The following is a 24,069-nucleotide window of genomic DNA, read 5'->3' as shown; positions in this document are numbered from 1 at the left end:
TTTTTTTTTATCCTGTTTCAAAAGTTCTTTATCCTCTTGAATGCTTGAATAAGTGAGGCCCAGCATGAGTCAAGCAAAGTCGGTAAAGCATTAAAGAAGCAGAATTATAAAATCCTTATAAAAGGAATAGAAGGAATAGACATAATGTTAATTAAGGAGAATGCAGAGCTTATCAACTATATCTTGAATACATTGTGGATCTTGTCTAATGTACCTCCTTTGGGAGACCAGGTTTAATATTCTTAGAGCTTACCTGTCCTGGATCTATGAAATTGTTGCCTCCTGCCCAGCTTATTAGAGTTAGAGATTAATACTTGCCCAGGCCTCATATTTTATTAAGAGGTTAATTGCTAAAAAAGACTTTTGTGGAGATGTCTCTAAATTAATTCTGGCCTTTAATTTCAGAAACTACATCAAGCAGCTTGCTTGATTCAAGCTTATTGGAAGGGTTTCCAAACTAGAAAAAGATTAAAGAAGCTTCCATCTGCTGTGATTACTTTGCAGAGGAGTTTCAGGTAAAAAGTTTTGGTGAGAGGAATGATGATCTCAGAGGACAGCTATATCTTAGTAAAAACTTAGGGTGCTTTTTCCCTCTGATTTTTTTTTTATGTTTCTTTTGCTCTTTTTTTAAATTGAAGTATAGTTCATATACAATATTATGTGTCAGTTGTACAGTGATTCAACATTTATATACACATTGTGAAATAATCATCATATCACGGTAAGTCTAATTATCAACTGTCACCACATAAATGTATTACAATATTTTTTACTGTATTCCGTATGATGTACTTTACATCCTTGTGACTTATTTTATAACTGGAAGTTTGTACCTCTTTTCACCTATTTTGTCCATTCCCCTACTCCTCTCCCCTCTGGCAACCACCAGTTTATATCTGTTTTTATAGATTTGTTTGTTTTGTTTACTTAAAAAAAAAAGATTTATCCACTTAGAGAGTGAGCATGAGCAGGAGAAGGAGGGGGAGAGAGAATGTCAAATAGACTTCACGCTGAGTGTGGGGCTTGATCTCACAACCCTGAGATCACAACATGAGCTGAAAACTACAGTCAGACACTTAACTGACTTTGTCACCCAGGCACCCCTTTGTTTTGTTTTTTTAGATTCTACGTATAAGTGTGGAATCATAAGGCATTTGGTTTTCTCTGACTTAATTTCACTTAGCATAATTCCTTCTAAGTCCAGCTATGTTATCATAAATGGTTAAGATTTCATTCTTTTTTATGGCCGAGTAACATTCCATTGTATTTATATACCACATCTTCTTTATCCATCTATTGATGGACACTTAGGTTACTTCCATATCTTTTTTTTTTCTTTTTTCTTTTTTTTTTTACTTCCATATCTTGACTATTGTAAATAATGCTGGAGTGAAGACAGCATGCATATATCTTTTTGAATTCGTATTTTCATTTTCTTTGGATAATTATACTTAATGGATTTGCTGGGTTGTAAGGTATTTCTAGTTTTATTTTTTTAAGGAATTTCCATACTGTTTTCCATAGTGGCTACACCAATTTACATTCGCACCAGCAATTGCTACTGGGGTTCCCTTTTCTTCACATCCTTGCCAAAACTTATTTCTTGTCCTTTTTATATTAGCCATTCTGACAGATGTGAGGTGATTTCTCATTGTGGTTTTGATTTGCATTTCTCTGATGATAAATGATGTTGAACATTTTTCATGTATCTTTTGGGCATCTATATGTTCCTTGGAAAAATGTGTATTCAGGTTCTCTACCCATTTTTTAATTGAATTGTTTGAGGGTCATTTTTGGTGTTGAGTTTGGATATTAACCCCTTATTGGATATATCATTTGCAGACATCTTCCCCATTCAGTAGATAGCCTTTTTGTTTTGTGGCTGTTATATCATTGTATGAAACCTTTTCAGTTTGACATAGTCCTTATAGTTCATTATTGCTCTTGTTGCCCTGTCTGAGGATGCACATCCAAAAAAGTATTACTCGGGGGTGGGGGGGGGGGCAAGATGGTGAAGTAGGGTCCCCAAGTCACCTGTCCCCACCAACTTACCTAGATCACTTTCAAATCATCCTGAAAACCTACGGTTCGACCTGAGATTTAAAGAGAGAACAGCTGGAATGCTACAGAGAGAAGGGTTTTCGCTTCTAGAAAGGTAGGGAGGGGATCCCTGGGTGGTGCAGCGGTTTGGCACCTGCCTTTGGCCCAGGGCGCGATCCTGGAGACCCGGGATCGAGTCCCACGTTGGGCTCCCGGTGCATGGATCCTGCTTCTCCCTCTGCCTGTGTCTCTGCCTCTCTCTCTCTCTCTCTGTGTGACTATCATAAATAAATAAATAGATAAATAAATAAATAAAAATTTAGAAAGGTAGGGAGATGGAAAAATAAATAAATAAAAAAGAATCAAGTGGGGAGGGGCCCCTGCGAGGAGCTGGGCTAAGGCCCACCGGGAGAGCCTCCGGGACAGGAAGCCCAGCCCCAGAGAAGCAGGAAATTTAAAAATCCGCACCAGATTCTTCCCAGACAGAAAGGCGCTTAGCCGGGAACTCCGGCAGAACCGCAGGAGGGGCAGTGGAGTCTCCACAGTCTCCCAGAGTCACTAACAGAGGAGGTGCGCCCCAGGGAGAGCACCACACAGACCGTGGGCCGAGTTCCATAAAGGGCTGGAGCGCGCACCCTGAAGGGCCTCAGGAGAAACTCAGGCCGCGGTTCCGGGCTGAGGGGGCTGCGCCCTGCTGCCTTCAAGAGCTTCGGCCCGGGTGCGTGATTCCAGCAGCACAGGCCCCAGATCCCCGGGAAACGGGGGACACAGCCCAGGATCCTGTGCTCCCCCAGGACAGGCAGAGGCGGGGAGGGCACAGGACAGCGAGGAAGCTCCTGCCTCCTGGCGCCCCCAAGCTGTGAAGGTCAGCAGGCTCCATGCACCGAGAGCCTGATGTGGGATTCGATCCTGGGTCTCCAGGATTGGGCCCTGGGCCAAAGGCAGGCGCCAAACCGCTGCACCACCCAGGGATCCCAGGGATCCCTATATTCAGGGTCCTAAATGAGAAGAACATGCAGCCACGGGGATCCCTGGGTAATGTAGCGGTTTAGCGCCTGCCTTTGGCCCAGGGTGCGATCCTGGAGACCCAGGATCGAATCCCACATCGGGCTCCTGGTGCATGGAGCCTGCTTTTCCCTCTGCCTGTGTCTCTGCCTCTCTCTCTCTCGCTGTGTGCCTATCATAAGTAAATAAAAATTAAAAAAAAATAAAATCTTTAAAAAAAAAAAAAAAAAAAAGAACATGCAGCCACGAATACTCTATCCAGCAAGGCTCTCATTCAGAATAGAAGGAGAGATAAAGAGTTTCTAAGATAGGCAGAAACTGAAAGAATATGTGACCCCCAAACCAGCTCTGCAAGAAATATTAAGGGGGACTCTGTAAAAGAAAAAGGAAGTCCAAAGAAATAATCCACAAAAACAGGGACTAAATAGGTATTATGAGGACACAAAATTCATATCTTTCAATAGCAGCTCTGAACATGAATGGGCTTAATGATCCCATCAAAAGACGCAGGGTTTCAGACTGGATAAAAAAAGCAAGACCCATCCATTGGCTGTCTACAAGAGACCCATTTTAGACCTAAGGACACCTACAGCCTGAAACTGAAAGATTGGAGAACCATTTACCATTCAAATGGTCCTCGAAAGAAAGCAGGGGTAGCAATCCTCATATCAGATAAATTAAAGTTCATCCCAAAAACTGTAGTAAGAGATGAAGAGGGACACTATATCATACTTAAAGGATGTATCCAACAAGAGGACCTAAGAATCATGAATATTTATTCCCCTAATATGGGAGTTGCCACGTATATCAAATAATAACCAAAGACATACTTAGATAATAACACACTATTTCTGGGAGACTTCAACACAGCACTTTCTACAAATGACAGATTTTCTAAGTACAACATCTCCAAAGAAATAAGAGCTTTAAATGATACACTGGACCAGATGGATTTCACAAATATTTACAGAACTTTACATCCAGACGCAACTGAATACACATTCTTCTCAAGTGCACATGGAACTTTCTCCAGAATGGACCACATACTGGAGAAAGGGCTTAACCTATACCAAAAGATTGGGATTGTCCCCTGCATATTTTCAGACCATAATGCTTTGAAACTTGAACTCAATCACAAGAAGAAATTTGGAAAGATTTCAAACATGTAGAGGTTAAAGACCATCCTGCTAAAAGATCAAAGGGTCAACCAGGAAATTAGAGAAGAATTAAAAAGATTTATGGAAACTAATGAGAATGAAGATGAAACCATTCAAAATCTTGGAAAAAAACTGGAAAAAACTCAAATGCACAAGCTAACTTGCACCTAAAGGAACTGGAGAAAGAATAGCAAATAAAACCTATACCCAGCAGAAGAAGAGAGTTAATAAAGATTCGAGCAGAACTCAATGAAATAGAGACCAGAAGAACTGTGGAACAGATCAACAAAACCAGGAGTTGGTTCTTGGAAAGAATTAATAATATAGATAAACCATTAGCCAGCCTTATTAAAAACAAAAGAGAAAAGACTCCAATTAATAAAATCATGAAAAAGGAGAGATCACAACCAATACCAAGGAAATACAAATGCTTTTAAAAACATATTATGAGCAGCTATACACCAATAAATTAGGCAATCTAGAAGAAATGGATGCATTTCTGGAAAACCACAAACTACCAAAACTGGAACAGGAAGAAATAGAAAACCTGAACAGGCCAATAACCAGGGAGGAAATTGAAGCAGTCATCAAAAACCTCCCAAAACACAAAAGTCCAGGGCCAGATGGCTTCCCAAGGGAATTCTATCAAACGTTTAAAGAAGAAACCATACCTATTCTACTAAAGCTATTCCAAAAGATAGAAAGGGATGGAACACTTCCAAACTCGTTCTATGAGGCTAGCATCACCTTAATTCCAAAACCAAAGACCCCACCAAAAAGGAGAATTAGAGACCAATATCCCTGATGAACACAGATGCAAACCTTCTCAACAAGATAGTAGCCAATAGGATCCAACAGTACATTAAGATTATTCACCATTACCAAGTGGGATTTGTCCCCGGGATGCAAGGCTGGTTCAACACTCGTAAAGCAATCAATGTGATTGACCATATCAGCAAGAGAAAAACCAAGAACCATATGATCCTCTCAATAGATGCAGAGAAAGCATTTGACAAAATAGAGCATCCATTCCTGATCAAAACTCTTCAGAGTATAGGGATAGAGGGAACATTCCTCAACATCTTAAAAGCCATCTACAAAAAGCTCACGGCAAATATCGTTCTCAGTGGGGAAACACTGGGAGCCTTTCCCCTAAGATCAGGAACAAGACAGGGATGTCCACTCTCACCACTGCTATTCAACATAGTACTGGAAGTCCTAGCCTCAGCAATCAGACAACAAAAAGAAATAAAAGGCATTCAAATTGGCGAAGAAGTCGTCAAACTCTCCCTCTTCGCCGATGACATGATACTCTATATAGAAAACCCAAAAGCCTCCACCCCAAGATTGCTAGAACTCATACAGCAATTTGGCAGTGTGGCAGGATACAAAATCAATGCCCAGAAGTCAGTGGCATTTCTATACACTAACAATGAGACTGAAGAAAGAGAAATTAAGGAGTCAATCCCATTTACAATTGCACCCAAAAGCATAAGATACCTAGGAATAATCCTAAACAAAGAGGTAAAGGATCTATACCCTAAAAACTACAGAACACTTCTGAAAGAAATTGAGGAAGACACAAAGAGATGGAAAGATATTCCATGCTCATGGATTGGAAGAATGAATATTGTGAAAATGTCAATGTTATCCAGGGCAATTTACGCGTTTAATGCAATCTCTATCAAAATACCATGGACTTTCTTCAGAGAGTTGGAACAAAGCAGGAAGGACTATCCACTGGAAAAAGGACAGTCTCTTCAATAAATGGTGCTGGCAAAATTGGACAGCCACATGCAGAAGAATGAAACTGTACCATTCTCCTACACCATACACAAAGATAAACTCAAAATGGATGAAAGATCTAAATGTGAGACAAGAGTCCGTCAAATCTTAGAGGAGAACACAGGCAACACCCTTTTTGAACTTGGCCACAGCAACTTCTTGCAAGATACATCTATGAAGGCAAGGGAAACAAAAGCAAAAATGAATTATTGGGACTTTAGAGAAAAAGCTTCTGCACAGCAAAAGAAACAGTTAACAAAACTAAAAGACAACCTACAGAATGGGAGAAGATATTTGCAAATGACGTATCAGATAAAGGGCTAGTATCCAAGATCTATAAAGAACTTATTAAACTCAACGGCAAAGAAACAATCCAATCATGAAATGGGCAAAAGACATGAAGAGAAGTCTCACCGAGGAAGACATAGACATGGCCAACAAGCACATGAAAATATGCTCTGCATCACTTGCCATCAGGGAAATATAAATCAAAACTACAATGAGATCCCACCTCACACCAGTGAGAATGGGGAAAATTAACAAGACAGGAAACAACAAATGTTGGAGAGGATATGGAGAAAGGGGAACCTTCCTGCACTGTTGGTGGGAATGGGAACTGGTGCAGCCACTCTGGAACACTGTGTGAAGGTTCCTCAAAGAACTGCCCTATGACTCAGCAATTGCACTGCTGGCGATTTACCCCAAGGATACAGATGCAGTGAAACACTGGGACACCTGCACCCCAATGTTTCTAGCAGCAATGTCCACAGTAGCCAAACTGTGGAAGGAGCCTCAGTGTCCGTCTTAAGATGAATGGATAAAGCAGCTGTGATATATGTATACAATGGAATATTACTCAGGCTTTGTTAACAACGAATACCCACCATTTGCTTCAACATGGATGGAACTGGAGGGCTATTATGCTGAGTGAAGTAAGTCCATCAGAGAAGGACAAACATTATATGGTCTCATTCATTTGGGGGATATAAAAAATAGTGAAAGGGAATGAAGGGGAAAGAAGAGAAAATGAGTGGGAAATATCAGTGAGCGTGACAAAACATGAGAGATCCCTAACTCTGGGAAACAAACAAGGGATGGTGGAAAAGGAGGTGGGTGGGTTGGGGTGACTGGGTGACGGGCACTGAGGGGCCACTTGACGGGATGAGCGCTGGGTGTTATGCTAGATGTTGGCAAATTGAACTCCAATAAAAAATATACACAAAAAATAAAAAATATTACTGAGACTGATGTCTAAGAGTTTATTGCCAGTGTTTTGTTTTAGGAGTTTTATAATTTCATGTGTTACATTTAGGCCTTTAATCCATTTGGTGTTTATTTTTGCATAAAAGACAGTGGTCAAGTTTATTCATTTGCGTGTAGTTTTCCAATTTCCCCCAACAATATTTGTTGAAGAGACTATTATTGTATATTCTTGCCTCCTTTGTCATAGATAATTGACCATAGGAGTGTGAGTTCATTTTTGGGCTCTCTTCTGTTCCATTCATCTATATGTTTATGTGCCAGTACTATATTGTTTTGATTACTGTAGCTTTGTAGTATAGTTTAAAATCTGGGAACATGATACCTCCAGCTTTATTGTTCTTTCTGAAGATTGCTTTGGCTATTCAGTATTGAGGGTCTTATATGGTTCCATACAAGTTTTAGTATTCATTTGTACTAGTTTTGTGAAAAATGCCAATGTAGAGACTATATTGAATCTGTACATTACTTTTAGTATGGACATTTTAACAATATTTATTTTTCCAATCCATGAGCACAGTATATTTTTACACTTAATTTGTGTCATCTTCAGTTTTTTTCATTAGTGTCTTAACAGTTTTCAGAATACAGGTCTTTTACCTCCTTGGTTAAGGTTTATTCCTCGGTATTTTATTCTTTTGATACAATTTTAAATGAGATCGTTTTCTTAATTTCTCTTTCTGCTGCTTTGTTATTAGTATATAAAAACACAACATATCTATAAATTAATTTTATATCCTGCAAATTTACTGAAATCATTCATTCTAATAGGGTTTTTTTTGTAGAATCTTTAGGGTTTTCTATATGTAGTATTATATTCAAGCAGGAGAGTTATGTTCTTATCTCATGGAATTAAAGAATAAATCTCGCAAAAGAGACTGAATAAAGCAATGAAGTTCATTAAGCAAGGATACAGAATGAGCTCTCAGGCGTGAGAAGGGTCCCTACAGGGTTGTGCCATTGAAGGTTTTTAGGCCAGTCTTTTATTGAACACTTATCCAGGGAGCTTGTGGCCTTGAGATTCTTGTGGCCTTGAGATTCTTAGTTTGAGCAAGGACTATTGATAATGACTTACTTAATGACTTCTGTCTTTGTGGTCTGGTCATTTTCTGTGATTACACTGTAGCTGCCAAAGAAAAATACTCCCTACTCCCTAACATCCCGGGCCAGATGATCTGGTCTATTTCCTTATCTCTGGTTTCCTTATATCTCAGCATTTTTGGATTTGTTTTGTGAGCCTGATTTCATGGCCCCCTACCTATCTCTCCCTATCCCTTACTCCACATCATGTGGAAACAGTGACAGTTTATTTCTTCCTTCCCAATTTGGATTCCTTTTATTTCTTTTTCTTTGTTTGATTGCTGTGACTAAGACTTCTAGAATATGTTGAATAAAAGTGGTAAGAGTGGACATCCATGACTAGTTCCTAATCTTAGAGGAAAAGCTCTCTAAGCTTTTCTGATGTTAGCTATGAGTTTGTCAGATATGTCCTGTATTATTTTGAGGTATCTTCCATCTATACATACTTTATTGAGAGATTTTTTGTCCTTAAATGCCTGTTGAATTTTGTCAGGTGCATTTTCTGCATCTATTGAGATGATCATATGATTTTTTCCTTTGTTAAAGTAGTGTATCATGTATTTGATTTGTGAATATTGAACCATCCTTGCATCTGTGAAATAAATCCCACTTGATGTATGTATTGATGAATTTGATTTTTTAATGTATTTTTAATGTATTGTTGAATACATTTATTGAGGAATTTTGCATCTATGTATGTCAGGGTTATTGGCCTATAATTTTTGTAGTGTCTTTGTTTTTGGTATCAAGGTAATGTTGGCTTTGTAGAATGAATTTGGAAGTGTTCTAAATTTTAAATTTTTTACAGTAGTTTGAGTAGATATTAACTCTTCTCTAAATGGTAGAATTCACATGGGAGCCTGTTGATCCTGGACTTTTGTTTGTTGAGAGCTTTTTTGATTACTGATTCAGTATCATTACTAGTAATTGGTCTGATAAGATTTCGTTTCTTCCTGATACATTCTTGTAAGATTGCGTATTTCATTTTTTCTAGATTGTCCAACTTATTTCTGTGGTGTTACTTGTAACCTCACTTTCATCTCTGATTTTATTTGGGCCCTCTCTTTTTTCCTTGATGAATTTGCTAAAAGTTTATTAATTTTGTTTATATTTTCAGAGAAGCGGTTTCATTGGTCTTTTCTATTTTTATTTATTTTTTTACTATTGTATTTCTGCTTAGTCTTTATTACTTTTTTCTTCTGTTAACTAAGGGCTTTGTTTTTCTTTTTCTAGTTCTTTTGTATAAGATTAGATTATTTTAGATTTTTCTGTTTTTTGAGGTAGGCCTCTATTGCTCTAAACTTTCCTTTTGGAATTGCTTTTGCTGTATCCCATAGATTTTAGAATGTTGTGTTTCATTTTTATTTGTCTTAATTTTTTATTTCCTCTTTGATTTCTTTGTTGAACCATTGGTTATTTAGTACCATGTTTAACCTCCATGTGTTTGTGTTCTTCAGGTTTTTTTTTTCTTGTAATTGATTTTGAGTTTTATACCATTGTAGTTGGAAAAGATGCTTGATATGTTTCAGTCTTAAATATGTTGAGACTTGTTTTGTGACCTATCATGTGGTTTATCCTCAAGAATATTCCACGTACAATTGAAAAGAATATGTAGTTTGCTGTTTTGGGATGGAGTGATCTGTATATATATATATATGTTAAATCCATCTGGTCTAATATGTTGTTTAAGTTCACTTTTTCCTTACTGATTTTCTGTCTGGATGATCTATTCTTTGATTTAAGTAGTTTATTAATGTTCTTGCTATTATTGTATTACTGTTATTTTCTCCTTTCATATTTATTAATATTTGCTTTGTAGATTTAAGTGCTTCTACATTGATTGGGTGCTTATATATATTTATAACTGTTTTATTAATATAAACATAAACATATAAATATAAATATTTATTTATAACTGTTTTATTTGCATGGAATATCTTTTTTCCATCCCTTTATTTTCAGCCTATATGTGTCTTAGATCTGAAGTGAGTCTAGTAGGCAGCATGTATATGGGTCTTTTTTAAATCCATTCAGTTGCTCTGTGTCTTTTGTATTGTCCACTTATATTTAAAGTAATTATGACAGGTATGTACTTATTGCCATTTTGTTGGTTTTCTGGTTGTTTTTGTAGTTCTGTTTTTTTCTTCTCTTGCTCTCTCTTCTGTGATTTAATGACTTTCAGTCTAACGCTCTCCCAACTGAGTTATCTCGGCCGCTGATTTAATGACTTTCATTAGTGTTATGGTTGGCTTTTTATTTTTTGTGTACCTATCATAGATTTTGGGTTTGTGGTTACCATAAGGTTCATATATAACATTCTAATTATGGTAGACTATATTAAGTTAATAGTCGCTTAAGTTTGAACACATTCTAAAACATTCCCCCATCACCATGTTTTTTGTTTTTGACATATATTGTATTAGGTACAGTTCACTTTACTACTTTTGTCTTTTAACGTTCTTACTAGCTTGATAAATGGTTCATCCATTGTCTTTATATGTTTGCTTTTACCAATGAGATTTTTTTTTTCATAAATTTCTTTCTTCTAGTTATAGCCTTTAGCTACTTAAAGGAGTCCCTTTAATATTTCTTGTAAGTCTGGTTTTAGTGGTGATGAACTCCTTTAACTTTTGTTTGTCTGAGGAACTTTATCTCCTATTCTGATTGGTAATCTTGCTGGGTACTCTTGGGTATAGATTTTTCTTTTTTCTTTTTTTTTTTTTAATTTTTATTTATTTATGATAGTCAGAGAGAGAGAGAGAGAGAGAGAGAGAGAGAGGCAGAGACATAGGCAGAGAGAGAAGCAGGCTCCATGCACTGGGAGCCCGACATGGGATTCAGTCCCAGGTCTCCAGGATCATGCCCTGGGCCAAAGGCAGGCGCTAAACCGCTGCGCCACCCAGGGATCCCGGTATAGATTTTTCTATTCAGAACTTGAATATATCATGCAACTTCTAGTCTGCAAAAATTCTGCTAGAAATCAACCTTGAAGGTGTTCCCTTGTTACATAACTAGTTGTTTATCTCTTGCTGCTTTTAAGATGCTCTCTTTTAATTTTTAATATTTTAATTATTGTGTATCTTGATGTAGACTTCCTTGGGTTAATATTGTTTGGAGTTTCTTTGCTTTGTGGACATGGATGTCTGTTTCCTTCCTCAGGTTAGGGAAATTTTCAGCTACTATTTTGTCAAATAAGTTTTCTACCCCTTTCTGGGACTCTACTCATCTGAGACCCCTGATACACATATGTTAGTACATTAGATTTTGTCCTAGAAGTTCTTTATTCTAATTTTTTCAAGTTTTTCATTCTTTTTGCTGTTCAGCTTGAATAATTTCCACTCTACTGTCTTCTAGATTGCTGATTGGCTCCTCTGTGTTGTCTAATCTATTGATTTCCTTCTAGTTTATTTTTCATTTTGTTTATTCTTTAGCTCTGATTTTTTTTTTTAATATTTGTTGAAGTTCTCACTGTGTTCATCTATTCTTCTCCCAAGTTTAGTGAGCATCTTCATAACCATTTCTTTGAACTCTTTATCTGGTAGATTGTTCATCTCCATTTCATGTAGTTCTGAAATTTTTTCTTGTTCTTTCATTTGGACCATATTCCTCTGTCTCCTCATTTTGCCTGACTTTCTATATTTGTTTCTATGTATTAGGTTGATCAATTCCTGGTCTTGAAGAAGTAGCTTTATATAGAAGGTGTCCTGGAGGGCCCAGAAGCACAGTCTTCCTTATGTCACCAGAACCAGGTGCTGTGGGGGTGCTCCCTGTGTGGGCTTCACGCTCTCTCCTTTTATGATTGGGCTGCAACTCTTGTGGGCACACTGGGAGGTGGGGCTATCTACAACTGCCCCTGTCAGCCAATTTGGGTGGGTGCCAGTCCAGGCCAATGCTTTTCACTGAATGCAGTGAGGCAGGAGATGCTTTTAGAAGGTGCTCATTCCAGCCATTGGTACCTGCCAGTTGGTGTGGTGAGTCCATAGGGCAACACTGGAGAGAGACATGTGGTGCTAGCAGAGTAGATAGATAATGTCAGAAATGGAACACACCAGTACTTCTGTTCCTAGAGAAAGTACCTACAGATCCCTGGTCCTCTGGCACACACAGCCTAAAATCATAGGAAATAGTAAATAGTAAATTTCCTATATAGGAAATAGTAAATTTCCTATATATATGGCTAAGGCACTTTTTTAACTGCTGCTTCTGTGCTAGGTCTCAGAGCAAGTAAATTTGTGCATGGGACCTTAAAGAGTAGAATCTTGGTTTCCTATAGCCTTCCTACTGTCTCAGAGTTAAGCCCCCACTGATTTTCAAAGCTGGACATTATGAGCACTTCTTTAGGTGCATGTCCTCAGGGCAGGGTTGCCTGATGGGGTTTTGAACCTCTGTGCCTGTGGTATCTTTCCCCCTGTGGATCACTGCACTAGTAGTATGAATCCGAACTAGATTGCATCTCTGTCCCTTCTACTCTTCCCTGTGTGACTTTTTCTTTATATCTTTCGCTGTGGGATAGCTAATCTTTAGGTTGTTTCCAGAAAGAGTTGCTCTATATTTAGTTGAAGCCTTGTTTATCTGGGGGAAGGAGTGAGTTCAGGATCCTCCTTTCGAACCACTTGCTTCTCCAGCTGTTTCTTTTACTCTTGCTTTCATTCTTATTCTGAAACACATTTCAGTACTCCAGTAACTAGATGTACGTACTTTCAAAGCACAGGACATAATATAAGACAAACATCTGCTGGAACAAATACACAATCCTATTCACCTGATAAGACTTTTTCATGGACCAGGCCTACAGAGAGAGGCAGTGATAGTCAATTATTAACCCTTAAAGTAAAAAATTGCCTTCATATATAATTATGGTAAAAACATGTATGAGTTCATAAAAGTTTTAGTATATTCACCTGAGTTTTGTCAGTAAATATGGAATGGGTAGATACAGTCATTTAGATATAACACAGTTTATCATTTATCTGTTTGAAGTGGACCAAAAAATGAAATCCTGAAGACATGGCCCACTTTTTTATATGACTGACTCATCCAGATTCTTAGAGGCAGTGGAAAGAATAACATATACATACATCCACACAACTACATGACTTAGCTCCTTCCTAGTCATTTACGATGAAATAGAGCCATCTTAGAGGTGATTTTTCAAGCAGCCTTAAACTTAAAGCTAAATTTTCATTCACTGTAGTGAAACTTGCATATTCTAGAAGTCAGTTTTTTAAGAGAACTAAAACTAGTCTTTTAATAACTGCAAATGAATTTCTCAGTTATAAAAATGTTTTAAAATCGTGAACTAGGGATCCCTGGGTGGCGCAGCGGTTTGGCGCCTGCCTTTGGCCCAGGGTGCGATCCTGGAGACCCGGGATCGAATCCCACGTCGGGCTCCCGGTGCATGGAGCCTGCTTCTCCCTCTGCCTGTGTCTCTGCCTCTCTCTCTCTCTCTCTCTCTCTCTATCATAAATAAATAAAAATTAAAAAAAAACAAAAAATAAATAAAATAAATAAAATAGTGAACTAAAATTTAGATTTAAGTCATTGATGAAAATCGCCTTTAAAGAAGTTAAAGATAGATTATTAATATTGGCATGAGTTTTGTTTGTTTTTTAAAAAGCATGAATTTTTAAAATTGCCAAATATATGCAAGAGGCTATCTGGGTATTGGGAGAGTTAAACAGACTTGATTTTGTATTTCACCTCAGCAACTTTGGGCTGAATGACCATAGACAAGATGCGCAACCTCTCAGCCCCAAGTTTCCCATCTATTTAATTTATTTTTAAAGATTTTATTTATTTATTCATAAGAGACACAGGGAAAGACAGAGACCTAGGCAGAGGGAGAAGCAAACTACCAAGGGGAAGCCTGATGCGGAACTCAATCCCAGGACCCCGGGTTCATGACCTGAGCCAAAGGCAGATGCTCAACCAGGTGCCCTTCCCATCTATTTAATGGGGATAATTGTTTGTGTCCCTCCTAAGATTATAATAATATAAAGGGTTTGTTTTTTTTTTTAGCATATTACCTCGAACTTAGAAAAAATTATAGTGGGAAAAATGCATATGGTACATTTTTGCCTTTTAGTGTTTTCAGATCCAGTTAGACAAATAGATATGTTAAATAAATAATACTTGTGAGAGGCAGTTAAAATCCATTACAGCATTGCTCAAAGTTTATTGTGGAACCTGCAATGTATTTGTTTAAAAACATTTTTAAAAGGATTTCTGTGGTCAAATAAATTTGGGAAATGATTAATACTTTGAGAGTCACAACGTATATTATTCTCTTCAAAAATCTGAGATGTTCTTGGTATAGCCTTGCCTTCTGTGGTGAACTTAGGTAGAGTATTTATTACTTATGGATTCTACTTGCTATCATTCTCAGCTCTCTGCCCTCTTACATTTAAAGGTACATCTATACCATGGACTCATGGTGATGAATTAATTAATTAATTAATTAATTAATTTTTACTCTCATAGTAGTTGTCAAATCTGCCAGTTTACTTTCTCTTGTAATATTAAAATCTATTTAAAAGTATCCCAGGATTACAGATTTTTGTCCACTTAAAAGTGTATCTAGGGCAGCCGGAGTGGCTCAGTGGTTTAGCGCCACCTTCCTCCCAGGGCGTGATTTTGGAGACCCGGGATCGAGTCCACGTCGGGCTCCCTGCATGGAGCCTGCTTCTCCCTCTGCCTGGGTCTCTGCCTCTCTCTCTCTCATCCCTGTGTATTCTCATGAATAAATAAATAAAATCTTAAAAAAAAAAAGTGTATCTATAAAATCTAATTAATGTTCCACTATTTTAAAATAGAAATTCCATTGAATAACAAAACCAGTCCAGTTATAAGTATTTCCATTAGAAGAGATTAGCTGTGAAACCAGAATTATTTAAATCTCACATTATGAGACACCTGGGTGGCTCAGTGGTCGAGCATCTGTCTTTGGCTCAGGTCATGACCCTGGGGTTTTGGGATTGAGTCCTGCATCATGCTCGCTGCAGGGAGCCTGTTTCTTCCTCTGCCTATGTCTCTGCTTCTCTCATGAATAAATAATTAAAATCTTTTAAAAAAATCTCACATTGTAATTTGTTTTTTTCCAGTATTTTGAGTTTGAAGTTTTGGGACAGATTGAAGTATAGTTTTAATCTTTGGGTTCTATTTATTTATTACTTTTTAATTTCAAGTTTGCTCAGGCTTCAGCATCTTTTCAAGTTGAAATAGTTTATGCAAATTTTTCTTTTTTTATAACTGGGCTTTCTGCAAAGGTTATTTCTGTCTCTTTGTGGTCAACTTGCTATCTCAGAATAACTTTTCCCTCCTGTGTTTTTTTGTTGGGGGAAGGGACTGCCTACCACTCATAATTATGGGCCCAAATTGATCAGAATTTTTAAATTCCAGCAAGAGGACACTCTTGTGTAGTCACACCTTTAATAATAATGCACTCTCGTGAGGGGGGTTTATTTTTTTATTTTTCATGATGTATAAGATACCATTTGAGCTGCCTTTTTTTTAGACTAATGTATAGTTACATTAGTTTCAGGTATACAACTTAGTGATATGTAGATGGGTCTACACTTATGCTGTGCTACCACAAGCATAACTACTATCTGTCACCATATAATGCTATTACAATACCATTAACTGTATTCCATATTCCATACCTTTCATCCACATTACTTGCTCATGCCATAACTAGAAGCCTGTGCTTCCCACTCCGCTTTACCCATTTTGCCCATCCTCTTACCACTTGGGGGTTTCTTTTTTACTGAATCATCTTTTATGGTCAGAAACGTTATTTTCTATTAGGTGCTCAGCAAAATTTTCAGACACAGCTAACAGCTAACACCAGTTATGTTTGGGAAACCTCCCAACTTACCTACCTTTATCATACTGCTGATACATTTTTAAAAAGATTTTATTTATTCATGAGAGATAGAGGCAGAGACATAGGCAGAGAGAGAAACAGGCTCCATGCAGGGAGCCCGATGTGGGACTCGATCCTAGGACTCTAGGATCATGACCTGAGCCGAAAGCAGATGCTCAACCGCTGAGCCACCCAGGCTTCCCTCATGTTTTGGTGTCTTAATTGTACTTGTTTCACTTTGTAGGGGAAGAAAAATATTTCCCTTTACCTATTTTAGGTTCATTCCCTGGACATCAGACTGACAACAAAAATGGGGGGGGGGGACCATTAACAAGAGAAAAACAATTTATTAACGTGTACAGTGCCCATGATGCAGAAGAAACCTCACATGACCATTAAGTCAAATGAGTAGTTAGAACTTGGGCATATATAGCATCTTAACAAAGAATAATAAATTCATAGCGAAGTGATAGGTAAAAAGAAAAGGATTTTAGACCTCCAAAGTAAGGAAATTCTGGAAAGGTAAATATATTTTGGAATCTAATGAAATATGTGGGTTGTCTAGGTCCATCTTGGCACCAACTTTCCATCTTCTTCATGGCCATAAAACTTCTTTGGGAGGGAGGATTTATTAGTGTTCGTTTGTGAGACGTTTCTGCTTTTAATCCTATGGGGAAGCTCTGGAAAGCTCTTTCTACATTTGTGGATTCTCATTTGCCTCCAGCTCAAAATAATCCTTATGCCAAAATGCATATTCTGCTACCCTTCAACTTCTCCTTGAAATTGAGCTCTGAAGGGCAGAACTATGTTTCTTCTCTGTTTCCCTGAGTTGATGGTACCAAGCAGGCAGCACTCAGATAAATGTTTGTTGAGTTAACGAACTCAACTATTTTGGCAATCAGCTCATATGGGACTCCCCAGTTTCTACTTACTATTCTCTGGCAAAGGAATTCTGAGAGACTTCTGATGTCTTAGTAATATATAGTTGGGCTAGCTCCCTCTTTGATGGTAAAGATTCATGTTGATTAAATGTAACTCATGGAATATACTTATATGAACTATTTTGGGAATATATCTGATCACTCTTCCTTTTCAGAAGTGCACACAGATGCCAGATGGTCAAATGCGTAGTCTTTCTTATAAAGAGACCAGTTAAATGAATATTCTTTTCATTTTTTAGTGATTTAAGAAACTCTCTAACTAGAACTACAGAGTAACTAACTACTAGTAACTAACTAGAATGTTCCTAAGTGGGAGGAAAACGTTCAAATTCAAAATCACATTAATTCTTAATAAATATTTTCAAATATGAAATTAAAGCATGAATCCAGAAACATACATATTTATAATTTATAGTCATTTCAGTCTTTGAACTTTACTTTTCTACTATATTTCTATTTCTTAAATTTTACTTCTAAAAAAAATTTAAAAATTTTACTTCTACCTCCATGTTCCATAGTCCTTTCATTTTTACTGTATTTTATTACTTACAGGCTTTTCTCAGACGCATTTTTCTGACAGATTAAATGCCCTAGCAATACAATTTTAATTATTACTGTTTCTTTTACTAGTAGTAAATTTAAAATAATGATAATGAAATATTAGACATAATCTACCAATGAGGTAATTTAAAAGGAGGTTTTGTTTAGGGCCAGCAGTTGTCTTTTACCTTCCATAAATAGTTAAAGGGTAAAATGTCCTTACCTATATGTTGTAGACAATCTAGAATTTTGCAGGGAGAGTTCTATAAGAATTCTTTGAGAACATAAAGGCCCCTTACATCTTTTCCAACTCTTTGGAAGAGGAAGAGACACTTAGAAACTATTCAGCTAGCCCTTATCTTTTTGGTACATGTGCACTTTGAGGTCTTCTCTGCCTTTCAGAATGATAAAGATATTTTGAAACAAGCCTCTGACTCTTGACAAAGTGTAAAGCTAAGAAAACACTTAAATTGTAATTAGTAGCAGTTAAATACTAATAAAATAAACGAAAACCTTACAAAAAATTTTATCAAAATAATTTTGTGAGGTTTTTTGGTTTTAAAAGATTTTTTAAATTGCTTTATGCTTGTTTTTCCTTTTCCAAAAGAACTGAATTAAAAATCATTATAACCATAACTATTTTGAAGTCTACCTGTCTACAAAGCTATAGAGAAGAACCTCATTTGCTGGCAGTTTAATTCTGAAAAAGAATATAAGAGCAAATGCTCTTGAGTGAGATACAAGCAAATCAAGTCTATAGACATGAATAATGTATTCTCTTCTTACCCTTTCTGGTTTCTTTTTCTATGGATATCTGAAAGCATTTTGAGTATGTTCACTATAGACTAATATTTGTGATCTCCTTACATAAGTAATTAAGAAGCAATCAAAACTAGGTAGAATGGCTAAGGAGAAATTTTGGTGAATAAGAAAAGCTAATATACAGATGCCAGTTAAACTATTTGTATCCACATGAAAATTTTCATAATTGATTCTAATAATAATGATTATTAGTCCGTAGTTGAGAAATAGGTGAACATGAAGAAGAAAAAAATCATTCATAATCATTCCATGCAGCAAAAATAAAAATCACTCTTGAAATTTTGTTTTTCAATCCTTTGGGGTTTTTTTATGTATGTAATACATGTTTATAACATGTTTTGGATGTTTTCTATATCCTGATTTTATTTTCACTTGACATTAGATTTAGGTACTCTCCCAATTTGCTAAATATTTTTTGAAATTTTTATATTTTTATGGTTCATAGAATCCTGTCTAGTGAATGAACCAGTAATTTATTTATCCAATTCCCTATTGTGGGATATACAGTTTGTTTTCAATTTGTTACTGCATATAACAAACTGCATGTATATAATTATTAGTGAGGTTAAACATTTTTTCACATCTTTAAATGGGTATATCATTTATGAAAAAATTGTGTATAAGGTACTTAATGTTTCTATCACAGATCTAAACGAACCAAGATATTACTAAAGCTAAATAAGCAGAAAGAAGAAGAGGACCGCAGATTACAGTTGCAACTTCAAAGACAGAGAGCCATGAGATTGTCCCGAGAATTACGGCTGAGTATGCTCGAAATAGTTCATCCAGGTAGGTGGCGATGTCAGTTTTATAAGTGTCTTTTAATGAACCAGATTTCCTGCTACCTGATGATTTTTTCTTTTAATTTGTACCTTTTTCTTGTTTCTCCTTTCTCAGGTAAACCTTTCTCAGTTAAATCTCGAGTTCTCATTCATTTGGGGAATATAAATAATAGTGAAAGGGAAAATAAGGGAAGGGAGAAGAAATGGGTGGGAAATATCAGAAAGGGAGACAGAACGTAAAGACTGCTAACTCTGGGAAACGAACTAGGGGTGGTAGAAGGGGAGGAGGGCGGGGGGTGGGAGTGAATGGGTGACGGGCACTGGGTGTTATTCTGTATGTTAGTAAATTGAACACCAATAAAAAAAAAAAAAAAAGGAAAAAAAAAATCTCGAGTCAGAAAAAAAAGTCACTTTTTTTTTTATTAAAGCCTATTAGTTGATGATGAGTGATCTCTCCACAAGTTTTCTTATCTTTCAAATAAATTAGTGAAACATAAAAAGATGTGCTTAAAGTTAGCTTTCAGAAACAATCCCCTTGATTTTACGTAAGGAGTTAGAATACTGCTACATTCTGGAATCAGAACTTTACTCATATCGCAGTATAAACCTTGTGACATCTTGCCATTTTTGTTTGCTTTTGTTTTTGTTTATGTATTTTTGTTTATTGAAGTTCAATTTGCCAACATATAGTGCTCATCCTGTCAGGTGCCCCCCTCAGTGCCCATCACCCAGTCACTCTATCCCCCCTAGCCTGGCTCCCCTTCCACTACCCCTTGTTCATTTCCCAGGAAAATGTTAGGAGTTTCTCATGTTTTGTCACTTTCTCTAATTTTTCCCACTCATTTTCCCTATAATCCCTTTCACTATTTCTTATATTCCCCATATGAGTGAAACCATATAATGATTGTCCTTCTCCGATTGACTTCACTCAGCATAATATCCTCCAGTTCCATCACATCTTGACATTTTTTACACACTAAGCTGAAATTAATATTATAGTATGGGAATCTGAATGGTTTCAAGATTTTTTTTTTGTTCTTCCTCTTCCCTTCCTACCACTTATTCCCAGTATTCTTTGCTAACCTCTTATTTTTCCTTTTTCCTTAAATATAGATGTTTCCCAGGTTTCCATCTTCACTTCTTATTCTCATGTTGCTCTTCCTGTGGTATCCTATCCATAATTATAGCTTCAACTACTGAGTGCTTAGCACACTCAAATCTTGTTTGCATCTTCATCTTCTCAAGCTCTAAACCAGCACTTCCTTTTTTTAAAAAAAAAATAAAGATTTTATTTATTTATTTGAGAGAGAGAGAAAGTGAACGCAAGTAGGGGTGAGGGGTAAAGGAAGAGGGAGAAGCAGACTCTCTTCCTAGCAGGGAGCCCTGCATGGAGCTCAATCCCAGGACCCTGGAAGCACAATCTGAACCGAAGGCAGATGCTTAACCGACTAAACCACCCAAGTGCCCCTAAACCAGCACTTCCTAATAGAACTTTTTACAAATGAAATGTTCTTTATCAGCACTGTTGAATATAGTTCCTACTGGTTAGACATGGCCATTGAGTACTTGAAACGTGGCTAGTGCACACAAGCACATGAATTTTTAACCTTATTTAAAGTAACCATTTGCGGTTGGACAGCACAACTCTGTAGCCAGCTCCCTGTTGGATACCTTTAGTTAGATATCTACAGGCATCCCAAAAACTGGTTATTATCTCCCCCCTCGCTCTACCCATTTCCCCTCCCTGAATACCATCTCAGGTAATAGCACCAGCAGTGTACTCAATTTCCCATTTGTGAGACATCCTAGAGTTCTTTCTTTCTCTCACATATAGCACCTCCCAGAAGGTAAAAAGAGAGTCACCTGTAGTCATCTGTAGACTTAAGAGAAATTTGGAAGTACACAGAGTAGTTAACATACATGCATTTTGCCTTTTCCCTCTGATGGTATGGATTGAATTCCTAGCCACATACTTGTATTCTTTTTTCTAAATATTCTTGCTCCTGGATTTTTAACCCTTTTTCATTCCTTTGCCACAAAAAGTATATGAATCTTTTCCCTAAAGAACATGCATAATCTGAGAAAATTTTTGGACTTTTTTTCCGGCTATGTTAGAATCATTGTAAAATAATAAAATTGGGGAAATTAATGAACAATATTTAAAGAAACAAAAAAACTGTACGAGTGTTGTTATCATTATCCTGATTCCAGAAATTGAGAAAGCATAGCAGTTGAGTATGTTGTAATAGTGTCTGTCATCTTTTTAGGTCAGGTGGAAAAATATAATCGGGAAATAGAAGAGAAATCAGCCTTGATTATCCAGAAACACTGGAGAGGGTACAGGGAAAGGAAAAATTTTCGCCAACAGAGGCCATCTCTCACGGAATATAAAGCAGCTGTCATACTTCAAAGAGCAGTGAGTCTAACGTAGCAAAAAGACTACTGGATTAGGAGGCAAAAACATGAATTCAAAGCTGACTTTGTATATACCTGCTGTAAACTATTGGTCTAGTCACTTAGCTTTTCTGAGTCTTAGTTTCTATAAAATAAGAACCTCTTTACCATTGGACAAACTGATTTAGACACTCAGTCCTTACTACTTACATAGAACTTTGTACACCATTTATCATACTGCAGTTATTTGTTAATTTTTCTTTCTTTCCTTGGCTGTGACTTCCTCAGAGGTAAAGAACTAAGTCTTATCTATTGTTGTCAGCTCTCAGTATGTGCTTGATGTATGAATGGATATTTACCCTACCCTTTTCACTCAGCTGTTATGTGAATAGAGATGACCCAGTTTATGGGAAGGTATTTTGTGAATTGCAAAGCCTGTACTAGTTCAGCCCATCATAGTTTATTTTTTTAATGTACATAAAATGTATCGGATATAACTGGATCAATATAATTCTTGAATTATAGAATCACTTTCTTAAATGATAATATTCCTCAGATTTAGTAATATTTTATTGCCTTGGAAAAGCATGGCACACAAGGCTATTTATTTCATTTAATGACCAATTTTCCTAACATCTGTTATTCAGTTATACCTGTTAACTTTCATTTTAGGATATCAGGTCCTATAGCATTTTATAGTTCTTTATTGCTGAAGTTTGGGTTAATTTCAGTTTTTCACAGCGATAGATTTTGTATAGTTTCTTTCTTAATTCTCTGTGATTACGTTTTACAAAGATTATTTAAAACTAAAAAAATAGGATAGAGTAAGTATTACAGAAATAGGAAGGTATTTATCTGCTGCATCCTTCTTCCTCAGACTTTTCTGGTGATGTCAAGGTCTATCTGCAACAAATAATCCTATACCTTCACCAAACCACACCTACATCTCTGTTTCACCCTCTGTTAAACAGGCCCATCTAAGAACCCATGGATATTGGTATTAGACATACTTCTTTTAGAGGAACCTTTGGGTCCTTTCTAATACCTTTACCTCATGCCTACTTCCTTTTTAAAACTCTTCTCTATCAAAGAATCAACTGGGCCCTTATTAAATTGAATTACTGCCTTGCCTATTTAGATGAGCCCAAAATTTTATAAAAGGGTCCTACACTCTAAAGTGAGATACCCCAGTTTGTCCACCATTCCTTAGAGAAAGAAGCATAGAGGTCCTTATTGGAGAATATCTGAGGTCTATGAATGCAAAGTTGGTTTGGCTTTCACACTTTTCTTTGGCATAAGAGGAAAAAGATTAGTCACATCTGCTTCATATCTCCCCCACCCAAAAGGAATATGGATCTCCATGGTAAGAATAAAAAAGGATGGGTTAGGTCATGTTTTTAGTGTTTGCAACTCATTACTAAAAATAATGGTGAAGTCAAAGCAAAGCTAGCCAAAAAATAGATGAGAAGAGGATTCCTTTCAAAGAGGAAAAAGAATGAAAAATTATGAAGTATAGAGAGGGAAGAAAAATGAAAGTAGTTGAGAAAATTCAAATAGGGCAATCAGTGATCAGTAAATGATGCATTTTGCTACATTTTGAAGTATCTTTTTCCTTTTTTTTTTTTTTTTTTTTGAAGTATCTTTTTCTAAGACATACTATAGACTTGTATATATACTGGGTCCAATACAATACCTACTAACCATATGTGACTACCTCAGTACTTGACAGATAGCTAGTTGAAATTGAAATGTGCTGTAAGTGTAAATTGCCCCCATATTTTGAAAACTTAGTATGAGAGTGTAAAATATAAAATACTTCATTAATAATTTTTACAGTGAATACATGTGGAAGTGCCAATAATTTACATATATTGAGTTCTAATATGTTTAATAACTTAGTATATACAATATATTAATTTCACCAATTTTTTTCTTTTTTTATATGGCTACTAGAAAATTTAAAATTACAGGGGCTCCCTGGGTGGCTCAGCGGTTTGGTGCCAGCCTTTGGCCCAGGGCGCGATCCTGGGGTCTCAGGATCGAGTCCCACGTCAGGCTCTTGGCATGGAGCCTGCTTCTCCCTCTGCCTCTCTCTATGTCTATCATGAATAAATAAATAAAATCTTTAAAAATAAATAAATAAAGAAAGAAAGAAAGAAAGAAAGAAAGAAAATTTAAAATTACATATATGACTTCTATTATATTTCTGTTAGTGCAGCAACTGATCTTAGTAAGAAAGAAAAAGGAATACTTCACTAGTTTCACTGAAAGTAGTAGGAGTATCATTTCATTGAACTTGTCCCTTAGAAGGAACTGGTTTTTAGTGTTTTGGGCAGGAAAAGGCCAGAACTGGAAGAAAGACCAAAACCGTTATTTACCTTTCTCCCTCCCTTATTTTG

The 24,069-nt window shown here is 36.6% G+C and overlaps 1 protein-coding gene across 1 annotated transcript in view; it reads left to right on the top strand.

Moving 5' to 3' along the window:
- The window catches only part of IQCB1 (IQ motif containing B1), a 65,747-nt gene that overhangs the window by 33,513 nt on the left and 8,165 nt on the right, over positions 1-24,069 (top strand). Inside the window, exons 9-11 of the mRNA NM_001287550.1 lie at positions 406-515; positions 19,141-19,283; positions 21,544-21,692. Of these exons, the coding sequence (NP_001274479.1) occupies positions 406-515; positions 19,141-19,283; positions 21,544-21,692 (402 nt within the window). The remainder of the gene's footprint in view (positions 1-405; positions 516-19,140; positions 19,284-21,543; positions 21,693-24,069) is intronic.

This window comes from Canis lupus, chromosome 33, assembly GCF_011100685.1.
Source record: "Canis lupus familiaris isolate Mischka breed German Shepherd chromosome 33, alternate assembly UU_Cfam_GSD_1.0, whole genome shotgun sequence".
NCBI lineage: Eukaryota > Metazoa > Chordata > Mammalia > Carnivora > Canidae > Canis > Canis lupus.
This window is presented reverse-complemented; position numbering and strand designations above follow the sequence as displayed.